The sequence below is a fragment of the Terrapene carolina genome, unplaced genomic scaffold (assembly GCF_002925995.2).
Source record: "Terrapene carolina triunguis isolate 2854851 unplaced genomic scaffold, T_m_triunguis-2.0 Scaffold96, whole genome shotgun sequence".
In the NCBI taxonomy this organism is placed as follows: Eukaryota; Metazoa; Chordata; order Testudines; family Emydidae; genus Terrapene; species Terrapene triunguis.
In genome coordinates this window covers 77,706,874-77,721,916 of record NW_020664447.1, presented here as the reverse complement: position 1 = coordinate 77,721,916, position 15,043 = coordinate 77,706,874, and the positions used below count along the sequence as shown (strand labels likewise).

Sequence of the window (15,043 nt, the reverse complement as noted above, 5' to 3'; positions counted from 1 at the left end):
TACTTGCTTACAAAATCAGTCATAAAAATACAAAAGTGTCACAGCACACTATTACTGAAAAATTGCTTACTTTCTCATTTTTACCATAATCCTAAAGTAAATCAATTGGAATATAAATATTGTACTAACATTTCAGTATATAGTATATAGAGCAGTATAAAAAGTCACTGTATGAAATTTTAGTTTGTACTGACTTCGCTAGTGATTTTTATGTAGCCTGTTGAAAAACTAGGGAAATATCTAGATGAGTTAATGTGCCCTACCCTGGTTGAGAACCACTGCTCTAAGCTGGTAGTGAATCCTGATGCAACTTGCGATACAGCTGGTGGAGGTACTAATCAGCAATTTATCTTGTAAGGGGAAGGCAGGGAAGAAGCCTCCTCTAAACTTTTTCTGTGGCTCAGAATGTTTAGTAACTTCCTAGATATAAAGCATATTTCTCCCATTTCTCCATCCCTTTTTGTATACTTTTTCTGCAGTTTGCTATATATCTGGGCAAAACTCCCATTGACTTCAAGGGAGGAGGATCCAATTCTATATTACGACATGCTGTTTACCCACTGCTTTGAGAGATTTGCACGCCTTCCCTTCTCCAGGAAACTGAAAAACAAAGCACTGATGCTAATGTAGAACTTTCTCCCTACTATTCCCTACTCCAGATTCAATAGTGTTGTCTCTCTACTTGTTGATTTACATACTGCTAGTTCTCTATGTACTGTTTGGGCCAAATCCTGTACTCCTTTCTTAGGTAAAACTCCCTCAGGTAAAAGTCAATGGAGATTTTTGCCTGAGTAAAGACTAAGGTTTGTGAGTTTTGTCAGTTCGGCTGTAGAACAAACAAAACAAAACAAAACATTTTGCTCTAGAAGAGGCTTGTGAACTACAATTATTTTAGATGTATTAATTAGCTTAGAATACTTAGTGATCGATTATGAAACTAATAGAAATTACATGTGCCTTCGAAACTGACTTGGGTGATCGGATAAAGAAATATTTTCTGAGGCTGAAGGTTTTAAGGTAATTATTTGAAACCCACACACTTTAATTCTCTATCAACTTAATAAGAAAATGTTCTATCAGCTGTAGAACCATACCGAAATTTGGTAGTAGAATAATGAGCAGAAAATTTAAAGTCCAGCTAATATTCCTACATGGAAATAAGTCTCTCTCTCTCTCTCTCTCTCTGCATAGGCTTTTGAAAAGTCCCTGACTTCTCACCACAGGCCATATCACCTTACTCACTTGAGTAGGTTAATGTAACTAGTGCTATTTGGCTGCCACTTGGCCTTGCTGCTGTCTATGTGTTTGGATAAGTGTGTGCTATAGAGAGCCCAACCGTGCATTCCTCAAAGCACCCAAAACACCCATGGTAGTCATGTGAGAGTTTTGAGTGTATAAGGATTGCTGGAGTGGGTCTGTGCTGGTTGGCAGGGAGATGCAGTAGGAATGAGAAGATGGGACAAAAAAGTAACCCTTTCAGAACGAAACTTGAGCATTGCAAAATGGCTCTTTGCTGATATTATTGCAGTGCTGGCAGCAGTTAGAAGGAGCTGTCAGGAAAGCTAGGCCAGGTCAGTCTATCATTTTGTTTCACAGACAGTCTTGGTTGCAAAATGTATTGAAATCATTATGGGGAGGGGAGGAAGACATGGAAAAGAAAAGAAAGATACAATCAGGCTGTTTTGGCTGACCTCATGGTGCATCATTCAGATTCTATGAACATTCAAACCAATCTCTCTCTCCTCCCCACCCCCTTTCCCTCTTTCTTCTTGTCCATGTAAAGCAGAGGCTGACCATGTGGAAACGGTGCTTGCCGACGAAGATGAGAGCCTGGCAATAGCGGAGCCGGGTGGCATCAGCATCGCCCCAGGTGGGACAGACCCCGATTTGTTAACCTGTGGACAGTGTCAGATGAACTTCCCCCTGGGAGACATCTTGGTTTTTATAGAGCACAAGAAGAAACAGTGCAATGGCACTGGTGGTGTCTGCTATGAAAAGAGCCTGGATAAGAGCAGCCCTCCCCCCTCCTCCCGCTCCGAGCTCAGGAAAGTGTCAGAGCCAGTGGAAATCGGGATCCAAGTCACACCCGATGAAGAAGACCGTCTTCTCACGCCTACAAAAGGAATTTGCCCCAAGCAGGAGAACATTGCAGGTACAGCATGTTTTACACTCAATCAACTACCTAGGTAATCTTTTAAAGCAAGCCCTCTAGAAAGTGCTATGAAACGAAGTCTTCAATAGCAGGTCTTTATAGAGCCATTTGCCTGGAGCAACCTCACTAGTCAGGGCTGCAGAAATAATATTGACCAATTTTTTAATATGGCAATACCTTTCTGTGAAGGGCCAGCTGTCAGTGAGACACGACTGTTTTCAGTGTTTGAAGTTGGTCTTCTGGGATAGCTGTAGGTACAGCCTGTACACACAAATAAAGTTCAAGGCCCAGGGTCAGAGAGGCCATTTTGGTGGTGTCTTCCCCAAGTCGGAAGGCAAATAGTTCCGCTGGCCCAGAAAGACAACAGAACATTACACACTCGGGACATTCATCCCAGTGCAGAGGCCTTATGCAACACTTAAAGCCTGCGGAAAGGGCCAAATCCCGATGCCATTGAAATCATTGGCAATATTCCCATTGATTTTAATGGCAGGAGGATTTGGTCCTGAGGAATAAAGTGGGGCTTACCTGGTGTATAGGGCCTTCCTCACTCCCTCTGCAATGGGGTGAATTTCAGTCTCATTATCCAAATGACATGTTGATGGGGCTGTGTTTACCGATGCCCTGTAAATCCTGGATTTTCATAGATTTAGGCAGAAAGGAAGGGAGCTATTCAAAAGCATGCCCCAAAAGGAGTTTTTGAAAGTAGAGACAAGCAGGCGCTGGCCTGGGAGAGCAGATTACAGGCATTTTCTTTTCTAAAATGCTTGGATTTCTTGGAGAAATTGGATGGGTAGGTTAAAGCTGCCCCAAGGCCAGCACTTATTCAGCAGATCACCCAGTGGTCTCACTGACAGGACATTACAGGGGACTGTATCCACCTGGATGAGCTGTTCAGAAACCTTTTCTGCAGCGTACACGCCACGGAAAAGCTTTTCTATATCATCAAGTATATAGTGCGTTCCTTTGCTCTGCACCTATGCTTTCCTCGGTTACTAAGCACACACTGCTTATGACAGTTATGTGACTTGCTCTCTCTCTTAGTTTGCGGGTTTCCTGTACTATCAGAGCATGGGATCTTGAGTCAAACTTGTCTTCTTGGTGGAGTCCACTTTCTACATCCAGTCCCGAAGAGCAACAGGATGTAGTTATTGCTTTCAGTATGCTGGCTTCCATAGGAATTGCCATACTGGATCAGATCCGCTGGCCCAGTATCCCTTCTCTGCTAGTGACCACAGCGCAACCCCAGTGGTCAGTGAGTATTACGTGTCCTCAGCGGGGCTTGAGCGACAGAAAATGTGTGTCGGTTACATCCGCTAGATATAGCGGTTGTCTGTTTAGTTTGAGCTACAAAGACTTATGCTGTTAGCAGTGGAGGCTGCTGGTTCAAGCCCTAGTGTCTGCTGTTACATAAGTGGGATTTGAACTAGTGTGGGCATCAGATGCTCCAGATGAGCTTCCTCTGTTGAGAGGAAGTATGTAACCACTGCTGGTATGTGCTATGCCGCCCGCCCTGTGATAGCTGCTATCTTGGCTGACACTGGAGAGCGAATCGGGGAACCTCCAAAGCTAAACACATGAGTCTCTATCAGATGATCTGAAGAGCCAGGCTCTGTAGCTAGGCACTGTAACAGACACACGTCTTCCCCTCAATTAATGCACTTAGCCCCCAAGTTAGATCTTGAGCAGGTACTTTTCTGTCTTTCCCATTGGAATGTGATTAGTCAGAACATGCTCTCACCCCATTTCCTCACAAGAGTGCATTAGCTTTTGAAGTGGAGCATGTGAAGGTGGCAGCTTTTTGGGCATCAGAAGTGGCAGCATCATGAGCAGGTTGCACTATGGTAGTTCTCCCACCCGTTTCCCATGATTCCAAGAGGGCCTTGTGAATGCATTTCCTGGCAGATAGGGCTTCTTTGTGGTTTAATACCTTATTAAAGGGCCAGATCCCATTGAAATCAGTCGATTCAGGCATTGACTTTGATGGGAGCAAGAGAGAGCTCAAAGTGTGCACTTGGCACCTGATTTTGCAGCCACTGAACCCATATTGCAAGGTGCTGAGCACTCTCAACAACCATCGACCTCCGTGGGAGTTGAAGGCATTTGGCACCTTGGAGGAGGTGCATAGTGCCTGACAGGATTGGGCCTAGAGTCTTTTCTGACGTTGCCAAACGTCATGCCCGAATGTAATCCATAGTTAAAACACACCGTTGGCCAATCCCAGACCAGAACCTAGTGCACCATTTCATGATGCTTTGGCTATTCTTTGGGCCAGACTCAGGGCAGCCAGGGCACTGCCACATCGAAGATTTGCAGAGGGAAAAAATGCTCACACATAAGTAAAAGGAATAATAAAAAAAAAAGAAGCAAGCCAATCCAGAGCTCCTTATCTCTTTCACACTAACCTGAAGATCAAATGGAAATGTGTATGGGATATTCTGAATTTACAAAAATAAAAGGGGTTTATAGATTGATTGGGATTTTCTCTGCACTGCACTCAGATAGGGACTCACCACTAAATACTGCAGTAATAATGCTTTCTCAATTAGGAACTGAACTCTCAGATAAAAAGGTGGTGTCCTTCTATTTTTTTTAATAGCAGAGGATAGTTTTCAGTGGTAGGATAAAAGCCTCACATTACAGCCATGGAGGGTAGCCATGAAAAACCCACAGAAGTCATTCACTGGAAAGGCTTTAGTGGGATATACCAGGACCCTTATTTATATTTCAATAGAAAGGCTTTCTGCATTAGCCAAGAAAATCAGAATCTGCATTTAACATTAAAGGTATTTCCCAGTGAGAGGCTGTAGAGCATTGTTGTTAGATTTGTTAAAAAAAGAGGCTAAATACGATTTCATAAAAGGGAAACTTAATCTCTAAGGCAGCTTTCCCCTACCCCAGCCCCCTCCCTTTAGTTTTTTTTTTATTTTTTTGGTAATAATGCAGCAGCCTACAGTATTTTTACTTTATATGTGACGAAAGATATTCTTAGCCCTTCTGCACTGTGACAGGAAGAATGGATTTTTTTATTCCACCAAGAAATATGTAAAATAATCCCTTAGAAGTATGGGGAGATATGTTTGTTCAAAGCATTTAAAATGCTATTTTAATCAAAGGCACAAAACACTCTACATGCTGTGTCAGCTAAAGGAGACCATTACATTTTAACAGCAAATCATGCTCCTTTTTTTCCCCTCTTAACCAACCCCCCTCCACACACACTTTGAAACAAACTTTTTTTTTTATTAAATAAAAAGGAAAAGATTAAAGAATAAAAACTTCAGTGGCTCAAATGTATAAAGTAATTTATTATGGCGGAAGCATTAATTATTTTAGCTTAATTGAATTCTGAGGACTGCAGTAGTTGCATTTTTGTAGACAAGCTCTGTTTATTATTTCTTTGTGTAGATTAACAGTAAAGGAAACATAGATAACTTTCAGTTATTTATTGTAAAATAAACGTGTCAATTCATGTGTAAAGCAAGCTGTTCAAAGATAATTGAGTCTTTATATTTGAAGAGAGAAACCAGAAATCACCCACTCGCCACTCCGGCTCCCTGAAATATGCTGCCACCGCTGCTGCCCTCAAATAGGTTTCAGCTACTCTCCTTGATCCCGTGTTGTTTTCGTAGACCTTCTTGTTCAGTCGAAATGATTTGTGTGGCCTTCTGCTGCGTGACTTAAGCTGCACGACATTACAGCCCTCCGTGGCTGAGCGTAGCCAAGGTAAGTCAAGCACCGAGCTTGGCTGAGCCACAGAACCCTCTTACTCTCTGCGTGCGTGGGTGTTTCCTCCGGAGTGCCGGGAGGCAGCACATTGTAAAACTTTAATTCCAATTCAGGGTGCTCCGTAGTTGTGAGATTTTTTCTTTTTTGGAATGGTTGGGTTACAAGGTTCCATATTGCAAATTTCCAGCTGGATTCACGGCCTCAACCTGCCGAAGCCCTGAATTTTGTTCTTTAACATTCCATGATTTAGCCAAGTTCTTCTTTCTTTGATAGACCGATGGATAGCTTTCTTTCGTTCTTCCTTTCTTCACAGCCTTCATCTGAAGCCAGGTGTGACTCCACTTAATATGCTCAATGAATCCTACTTGACCACATCACTGGTGGCTTTACAGTACTTGCATAGCTAACAAGAGACAAGTGGATCCTGAGGATCTGCAGGAGAGTGTGTGTGTGTGTGCATGTGTGTGTGTGTGTGTGTGTATAACACAAATCCAGAACTTTTGGACTGCTGTAACTTTGTCTCTTGAATCAGGATTAGATTTTAAAGACCTTTTGATATTGAAGTCTGTAGTGTTCTCTTAACTTGTAATTTGCTAGGCCGAACTTTGTTTGATCAAAGAGCTTTCTTTTTGTTATCACGAAAGCTGTCTATAAGATATGCTTTTGAATGTTACATGGCCAATGTAAAGACATGACTTGACTACAGGCGGTTTATTCTGCAAAAAAAAATTTTATTTTAAACTGGCTAACCTGTTTGGAAACCCGTTCTCGCTCTCCTGCAGAAAGCACTGTATTAACAGATGCTTCAGATTGTTCCACAACAAAATGAAGCCAGGCCAGTGAATTAGCTAGGAGTTGTCAATCACTGCATGTATTTTATAAATGTCAGTTGTTTTAGAAGAAGTACGAGAAATACAGTGGTGTTTTGTAGCTTGTCTTGCCTTCCTTGGATAGGTTCTGTGGTCTTTGTCTCTAGTTCACAAGTGTAGACCAGGAGCCATACATTTCCAAGCAGGGTGTCCAAAACAACAGCAGAAATTCATTAGGACAGTGGAGTTAATTTCTGCAAAGACAGTGCTGGGAGTAGGAGTTAATTTGAATTCCTTGTCCATCCAGGTGAGGCTACCAGTACTGGGTTCCATCCATTATGGACTCGAACTAGATGTGTAAGGTGAAAAAAAACCAAAACCCTCCCTGTCAAATGTGGGATTTAACTGCAACCCCTGCTCCATGAATGTGCATTTCAGGCTTTTAAATGGTAAAACTGCCTGTAGAGAAACTAAATAACCGGCATGTGCTGGAAGCCAGAGATAAACACTGCCGCAGGTTGCCATGAAATAGGCTATTTGATATATTTAGAATTGTTATTTTTCTCCAAATTAAGATTAGTTAAATCCATGTGTGTTGTGTGAGTGATTGTTAACTCAATGGCATGGATTATCCTTTTTTCAAATCATGACAGCTAATTATTATTGCTGTCTAGTCTGAGACATTTACTTACAATGTACCATTATGGGCCCATGCACCCATATTAACTATAGGACTCAGCCAGCCGTCACCATGCCTTAGTACACCAGCAAAGGAAAATGCAAGCTGAGAAATCCTAGTTTGATCGCCCGTGATGTCAGACAGGTTGGGAACAGGTGGTCTGAGCAACACTGAGCTGGCATACGGCGCTGGAAACCAGTCAGCATTGGCTGATCTTCTCTTTAGGAAGTCTGCTGTGGCACCTGATCCCACCACCAGTAGCTCTTCAATACAGTAGCTGTAGCATGGATAATTTATCAGAGCAAGGAAAGGAGATGGCTAGAAACAGTGTTAAACAGGAAGAAAAGGCTTCCGAAAATAAATGATATGAGGGCCTAAGAAAACCAGCTTACTGTAGGAGCCTTTTCCTTAGGCCTCTAGAGAAAACATTACGGGCTTGATTCTCCTCTCATTTTTGCCATTTTCCCCTGGTGTAACTCCAATGATGTCACTGGAGTTACCTTGATCTACCCTGCTGTGAGACCAGAATCAGGCGCTGTGATTTTATCAGACGTTTATCAATATATTTTGCTAATTTGCATATCTAACATTGGAAAACAGAACCCCCCCCCCAAGAAACAACAAAACACCCCAGGCGTATCAGCCCCAAACCTGATGAGAGCAGCGGGTGCAGTGTTGCAATGGTTTAAAGAACAAGTCTTTTGCCTCCGGAGACCTCGGTGGAGGCTCTGACTTGGGTCACAAGGGGAAAAACGAGTTGGATGATCTCATCCTTGTTTGTGCACATCACCAAATGAGTGCAAAATAAAGCATGTTGAGGAGTCTCTCTAGTCCAGAATGAAGAAGAGAAAATCAGTCCTGAGGTACATTCGTACAGCAAAGTGAGAACAATTGCACAGTGCCTGCCTGCATTATTCCTGGCTCTCTTCAGTGCCATAACTGTGGTTCCACTCATCTGTAAGCTGTACACACTAATTCTGGGAGGGGAATTTCTCCAGTAGCAACTGAAGAAATATACTACAGCATTAAGGGTTTAAACCAATTTCTAACTGTGAGAGACCAGAATCAGACCTATGTGAGAGGGCAGATTATCCCACATCTGCCTGTTGTGGGGTTCTTACACTTTCCTCTGCAGTCTGGTGGTGGCCACTGTCAGAGACAGGGCACTGGGTTAGATGGACCTTGGATCTGATCCAGTATGGCAAGTCTTGTGTTCCTAGAATAGATTTCTTATTGGTTCCTCTTTAGCAGGTTAGCTGCTCAATAGTATAAAACCTTTGCCTGGTTCAGTTTCCACTGCCATTGGCTTAGTCAGGAATTGTAACTCTCCTGATGGATGAGTTTCCACTTCTAAACACAATGCAGAAGTTGTCCCTGGAGGGGACAGGAAAGCTAAAGGGGGAAGTTTAGAGATGCTCTTGAGCTACGTTCTGCTATTGAAGTGGAATAGGCTGCAACGGGAAAGCTTATGGCTGGTAACCACAGTCATGGTAGTGCTTATAGGGTAGGAGTGCGCTATAACTTGTGTTGAGGGTCAGAGACCGGGTGATGAGAGGGGCACAGAGAGTGAAAGGTGGACTTAGAACTGGACCAGGAAAGGGGAAAACATGGGTGAAAAATAAAAATATTAACCTAGTGCCTCTTAATCCTAAACCTGCAAAGAACTACACATACAGATACACATCTAACACTTAGCTAGACACACACATGTGCAGTTGTATGGCATCACTATAGGCATAGTGCTTTGGGCAGGTGTTTGAGAAGATACATACACAGAGATCCAGCACAGATAATCACAGAAATAACGGCTCTCGTTTATTTGTCAGTATACAAAGTGTCCTGCAAAGGCACAACAGCAAGTGTAGGAATCCTGGGAAGAGTTAAAGGTGAGAAACCCGCTTATTATGAAACCTTTTCTTTTCTCCTTTCTTGAACTTCTTCGCACCCGTTTGACACTTCTGATGTAGTCTTTGGTGGTTGTTTTTCAACTATCCCATGGACAGACTAGACACCCTCTGCCCCGTGAATTGTGCTCGGTGTCAGGGGTTTCAGTGGCACTTTATCTTGTGTTTTTGCCAGTAGTCCATCCTATCAAAGCAAACAAGAAAGCCAAATCCTGCTCTCCTTACTCTGTCGACAACTCTTGATTTCAGTAGGGGCTACTGCTGAGAAAGATGAGAAGGATTTAGCCTGGATGGTGCAATATTTCTCCCAAAGTGGCTGAAATTTTGCTATTTAGATATTTTGGAAGAAACATTTTTTTAAAAAGGATGCTGCTGTCTATCAATTTGAAATCTAGACAAAATAAATAAAAGTAATTTCAGGTAAAACACCCACCTCAGATTCTCCCTGCCAATTTTTGTGGTTTTATAATCACATTTTCTTATATTTCATAAATGTTTTTGTCTCCTGTTGCATCATGATAGACCCACACAAACAACAGGGGAAAGTGGCTGTCTGACTGACTGGTCAGGAGGAATAGTGAAAATGATTACTCACAAAGGGCAGGTACATCACTGCATTACTCCACTTTCACAACAGGGTAACTCCGTTGAAACCAGTGATGTTACACTGAACTGAGTGGGATAACGGAGCAGTGATTCAAGCCCAGCATGCTGTCAAATGCACAAAGTAAAAAACTGAAAAAATAGGAACAAATATAATTTTTCCCTCTAATCTCTTTCAGTTACAGTCATCTTGCGACAATACTAGGTAAAACTTTTTCAGACAGAAATGTGATTTTTTTTTTCAAGTTGGAAGAAGGTCGTACAGTACTGGAGGTCAAATTCTGTTCTGATACCGATATAAATCTCGAGTAAATCCTCTGTGATGCTGGTGTCAGAGCAGTATTTGCACTTTTTTTAAAAAGAAGTGGGTTTGAATCCCCCTCTTTTACATCAGCTTTACACTGGTATTACTCTTTTGATTTCAGTGGAATGACTCCTGATTTGCCAGGACTAAGCAAAATCAAAATCTCCCCCATTAAAATGTTTCTCTGCCTTCATTGGGACCTCTGTTGCAGTTATATAGGGCATGTGTGTGAGATGAGTGAGCATGTCTGATAATTATTACTACTGACAGGTTGATAGATTTTTAATGACAATATGATGGCAAAAGATGAACAAGTGCTGGTCATCCAATCATAAGTCATTTTCCTGATGTTCTTGCAAAAAAACAGTCCATTGCAAAATAAAGACACGCCCAGTAATTATAAAAACCTGCTATGGCGTTTGTTACTGCATGGAAAATAATAATAAAAATACTTTGTATGATTAGTGGAGTATTGACTGTAGGAGTGAGTTTGCTGAGGATTTAGAGGCTGCGCTGAAACCCTAGTTGGAAAGGACATTTACATGCACACCTTGTATTGTAGAAAAGCCAGCCTGCGAGTACAAATTATTGGATTGTTGGAGAATGATGGATGATCAATAAAAGCCACGGTTATGGTTTTACGATAAATAAGTAAATAAAAATAGATGCTCCTTTGCCTTTGCGGGACAGGACTGCTGTACCACAAGAGTAGGCTCCCATCATGTCTTGTGGAAGACTGTAGTGATTTCTCGGTCCATGTTTGAACCTATGCTGCCTAAACACACTGGGACCAAATCAGCTGTGACACAGGTTGCCCTTTCCCAGGGAGTCTGAGATTGGAACATTTTTCTATTGTAGCTAAAAATCATGAAATAATCATACATTTTGTACTAGAAAGACTTAGATTTCTCTGTCATGTCATCTCCTATCACTCAGAGGGCATTGATTTTAGGTTGAATTTCAGACCTGTGAACATGTAGACGAGAGTAGGGAGTTGGGGGCAGGGAGAGCAAGAAGCAGAAGAAAAAAAAGTCATATATGTGAAATGGTGTTGCTTAATTGACAAAGCTGGAAATAAATCCAGAGCTCCAGAGAAACTGGGTAGTTCGCAGTTTGAGAGACGGACACGTTGATTTCAGCAAAAGCATCCGTCTTTAGAATCACTTCTTGTCCCCATTCCCTCCCACCTTGGTAATTGGTGGGCTGTGCTGTATAAATCTTTAGAAAAAGTGGGTGGGGTATCTGGGGACTTAGTGTCTAAGCTCAGGAGCTAAGCCGGAAATCCCAGAGATGTAATGAAAACAAAACGGACTTTTCACTCGCGCTGTGGCATTCTGGCAGTGAGAACGCTTTCGTGAGCCAATGTTTTCATTGTAGGTTTTCTCGAGAGAAGTAGTGGAAACGAATCGTTAACCCCTTAACAGGAATAAATGTGGTTGCAGCAGAAGCAAAGCATTCTTGCTCTCAGTTGGCATGTTGGAGGGCTCTGGGTGGGTGAGGAAGTTGGGAGGAGACGCCACTTGTAAGAAATTTAATAATCTTAATGGCAGATGTGAAGTGGTTTCTTGGTGGTTGCTATTTTTTTCTTTTTGCATTTTGCATGTTTGCCTTTGCAGAATATTCGAGCAAGCTCAGCACTAACCACTGTTGAGTCCAACATCTCAGGACCTTCAGTATTGTGTTCTTGTGCTCGTTAGTGTATTTCTTGAGCGAGAAAGTGGGGACACGCTGCTTGTTGGTCTTTCAGCAGGGTCATGAAAGTCACAGATGGAAAAGACCAAGCTGTTGATCCTTGTCCTCTTTGCAAGAGCAGGGTATCTCTATCTATTGCATCCTTGACAAGATTACAGGACCAAGCACTTTCATAAGAATACATTAGCAAAAAGAAGATTTCCCCCCCCAGTAATTAAGCTAATTTACTTTAGCAGCTGGTTTTTGTGAAGAAATCATTCGCCCCTCTCAGCTGATTGTACTGCATTTTATTTTGATATTTTCTTTCACCTTTTGATCACGGGTGGCACTTACCATACCGCTCTCTCTCTCTCCAGTCTCTCATTAGGGTCTTTTATCTGCATTTATTCTTGCAAACAGTGTGGAGCATCAGACCCTTTTCTAGCTAGAGAGCATCTAATCTAGCCTTTAGAAACTTGCAGAGCAATTAAAATCATTAGACACCTCATTCCTGCTGTCCTAGATCCTCCTGTCCAACCTCGCCATGCTGGTTCTTGGAAGCTCAGTGCCATGCATAATTTGGGCATAATTGCACAGCTGCTGCAAGGGGGCTGTGTCTCTGCAGCTGACCTTGGTCAGTGTGTCTGGCCTCTGAATAGATGTTCGCCTTCTTTCTTTCCACTTTGACAGCTTCCCCCCCTTCTCCTCGCCACCCTCTTCCCCAACCCACTCCTTGTCTGTTCTCATTCTATAAACACCAGAGTGGAAAGGTATTCGTGAAGAAAACTGCCTTTGCAATGCACAAGGGCGGCTGGCGGATGGAGCGTTCCAGCTTGCTCTCTCTCTATGTACTTCCCTTTGGAACATTTGAAAAAAGAATAAATGTTGTTATTTAATAAATGACTCATCTGGTTTTTACACCAAGCCGATGTTTTTTACTGGTCATTTAAACAGGGCGGGGTGATGGGGGAGGAGCGGATACAGTAAGACAGCAAACAGGGATTAAACTGCCAGTCTCCTTTTAAGACATTTATTATTTTCAGAGTCAAACCCGTAGCTGGCTAATATAACTGTAAAAGTTGCTATTCGAATTATTGGCTAGGAATCCTGAAGTATTCTATTATAGCTGCTATTATTCTGCGCAGACAAATCCAGATTAGAATTTAGCATGTACTTGTTTTGTTTTATTTATTAAAAAGACTCTCTGCTAATTTTTTCCCTCTTAACCCCTCCTCCCATTTTCTAGAGTGCCCTGTTACTAGCTCATAAAAAGAGTTTGAAACTGAAGCAAAGTTTCCTGAGTAAGATTTTCTTTTTCTTTCTGCCCTCCCCCGCCCCATGGTGGTAGCTAGACTTGGCCCAGTGCCAACCTGTCTTTCATCCAGTAAAGAGCCATTCCAAGTTGAAATTTATAGAGCAGAGTCCAGGTTCAAGGGCTGAAGCCCGCCAACCGCTCCAGCCTCTTTGTTACTGATTAATTCTGCAAGCAGTTCAGCTGGTTTGCTCACTTTTGCCTCCTCTTCACAGCGCTGCTGCATTGCTTCCTAGGCAGCAAGCGGTGGCTGCTGCTGCTTCCCCCTCCCCCCTTTTCAGCAGCGATTCCCCCTTCTCTGCTTCGTTGTTTTAACCACTTGAGGGCTGAGTTGTGCAACAATGTCTTTAAATTAAAAAAACAAAATTCTCTGCCGCCTCTTATTTTACCACAGCTAGTTGTAAGTGTCTGGGGCTTCTCCTTTCACATCAACTCCCATTAACGATTGCTTCTTGGCAGCATTTGGACCCAAAGTTCCCATGTTTTAATTAGTTTATTCAGACGCATGCAGGGGGGTGAAATAGTTTCTTTCAGCTTTACCTGCAAAGGATGTTTCCTGTCACAGCGAGCGGTTTCCTGCATGGTGGGGTCTTAAAGAGGGGCCTCGAGGTGGGAAAGGGGCATAGGTCAAAACAGCAGCAACAGAAGGACAACTGCAGAAAGGTAGCTTAAAATGGTTATGGCCCCAATCCTGCAACGACGTTAGTGTGAAAACCTGACCCTCGTGAAGTCAATGGGAGCTTTGCCATCAGCTCCAGTGGGGCCTCAATTTCATCCTTAGCATGCACTTAGCTTTCTGAATGTGATCAGCGTCATTGAATTCACTGGGATTACTTGTGCATAAAGCTAAGCACGTCCATTAAGTGTTTGCAGGATTTCTGGCCTGCGTTCGTATTTTCAGCCCAAGTGGACTGTGTGTGGGAAATGCATAGGGGTAGATAAGGAAGGTGTAGCGGGGCCGCCATGTTTAAGCGCCCTTGGGAAAAACCTGTAGGGCTATTACAAATATCCGAGGACTAATATGTTGCGAATTGTGACACGATTAAGTTCTTAAAAGTATCCCAAGAAAATAAAAGACCAGTATGAATGGCTGGAAATTCATACCTGTTTTTCACTTCTTTTTATCTTTTACATTAATCAGAAATAAAATGGAGTGTAGGTGGTCATTTTGTTGTGGGCCTTTATTACCTCCAGGTACGAAGGAAAAAAAAGTCTACTTTAAAATAGTTATTTAAGGAACTCAAAAGTCCTTAAAGAACCCCCCAACCCCTCCCCCAACCCCAAAACAGTAGTTTCTGAATCCCCTGTATGCATCCTTACAATGAAGCTCTTAATTTCTTGTTTAAACATTTCTCAAAAGCTGTTCCTTAGGAAATAAAAAGGTACACTGCCTATAGCAGATTAAAAGTTTACCTTTAATGTGACAGCTTCTTAAGTCTAGTGTCGGAAGCATGTCTCTATTTTATGATATTGTGAAGCAGGTCTGGACCAGACACAATGCATTTAACTAAGAGAGAACAAGGTAGAATTTGTGTTTTTTTATTTTTATTTTTATGGGGTATAACCAGAGACCTTTTCTGTGTCTGTCTGTCTCTTAAAACTTTTAAGTTTACAAATGGCAAGCACATGTAAACCACACTTGAAAATGTATTAACAAACAGTTAACCTTAAAAATCTAAAGTTCGGCAAAACTGAACTTTTTTTAGTCTAAGGACTGCTCTCTTTAATGACCTGGCAGAGAAATCTGAAGATGGCTTTTTTTTCTTTATAAAACATTTATAATTTCAGCACTGGAAAGTCAAACACACACAAACTCTAAGAAAGCTTTCACATCTGTCTCAGCCTGTGTGCTGATTCCCTGGGGTCCCATTTATAACAAT

The 15,043-nt window shown here is 42.2% G+C and overlaps 1 protein-coding gene across 4 annotated transcripts in view; it reads left to right on the top strand.

Moving 5' to 3' along the window:
- The window catches only part of BCL11B (BAF chromatin remodeling complex subunit BCL11B), a 96,900-nt gene that overhangs the window by 12,071 nt on the left and 69,786 nt on the right, over nt 1-15,043 (top strand). For 2 of the 4 annotated variants that reach the window (XM_024202581.2, XM_024202579.2), the window contains exon 2: nt 1,787-2,152. In XM_024202581.2, the coding sequence (XP_024058349.1) occupies nt 1,787-2,152 (366 nt within the window). Of the gene's footprint in view, nt 1-1,783; nt 2,153-15,043 lie in introns of all 4 variants that reach the window. The other 2 variants (XM_024202582.2, XM_024202580.2) reach the window with 1 other exon arrangement.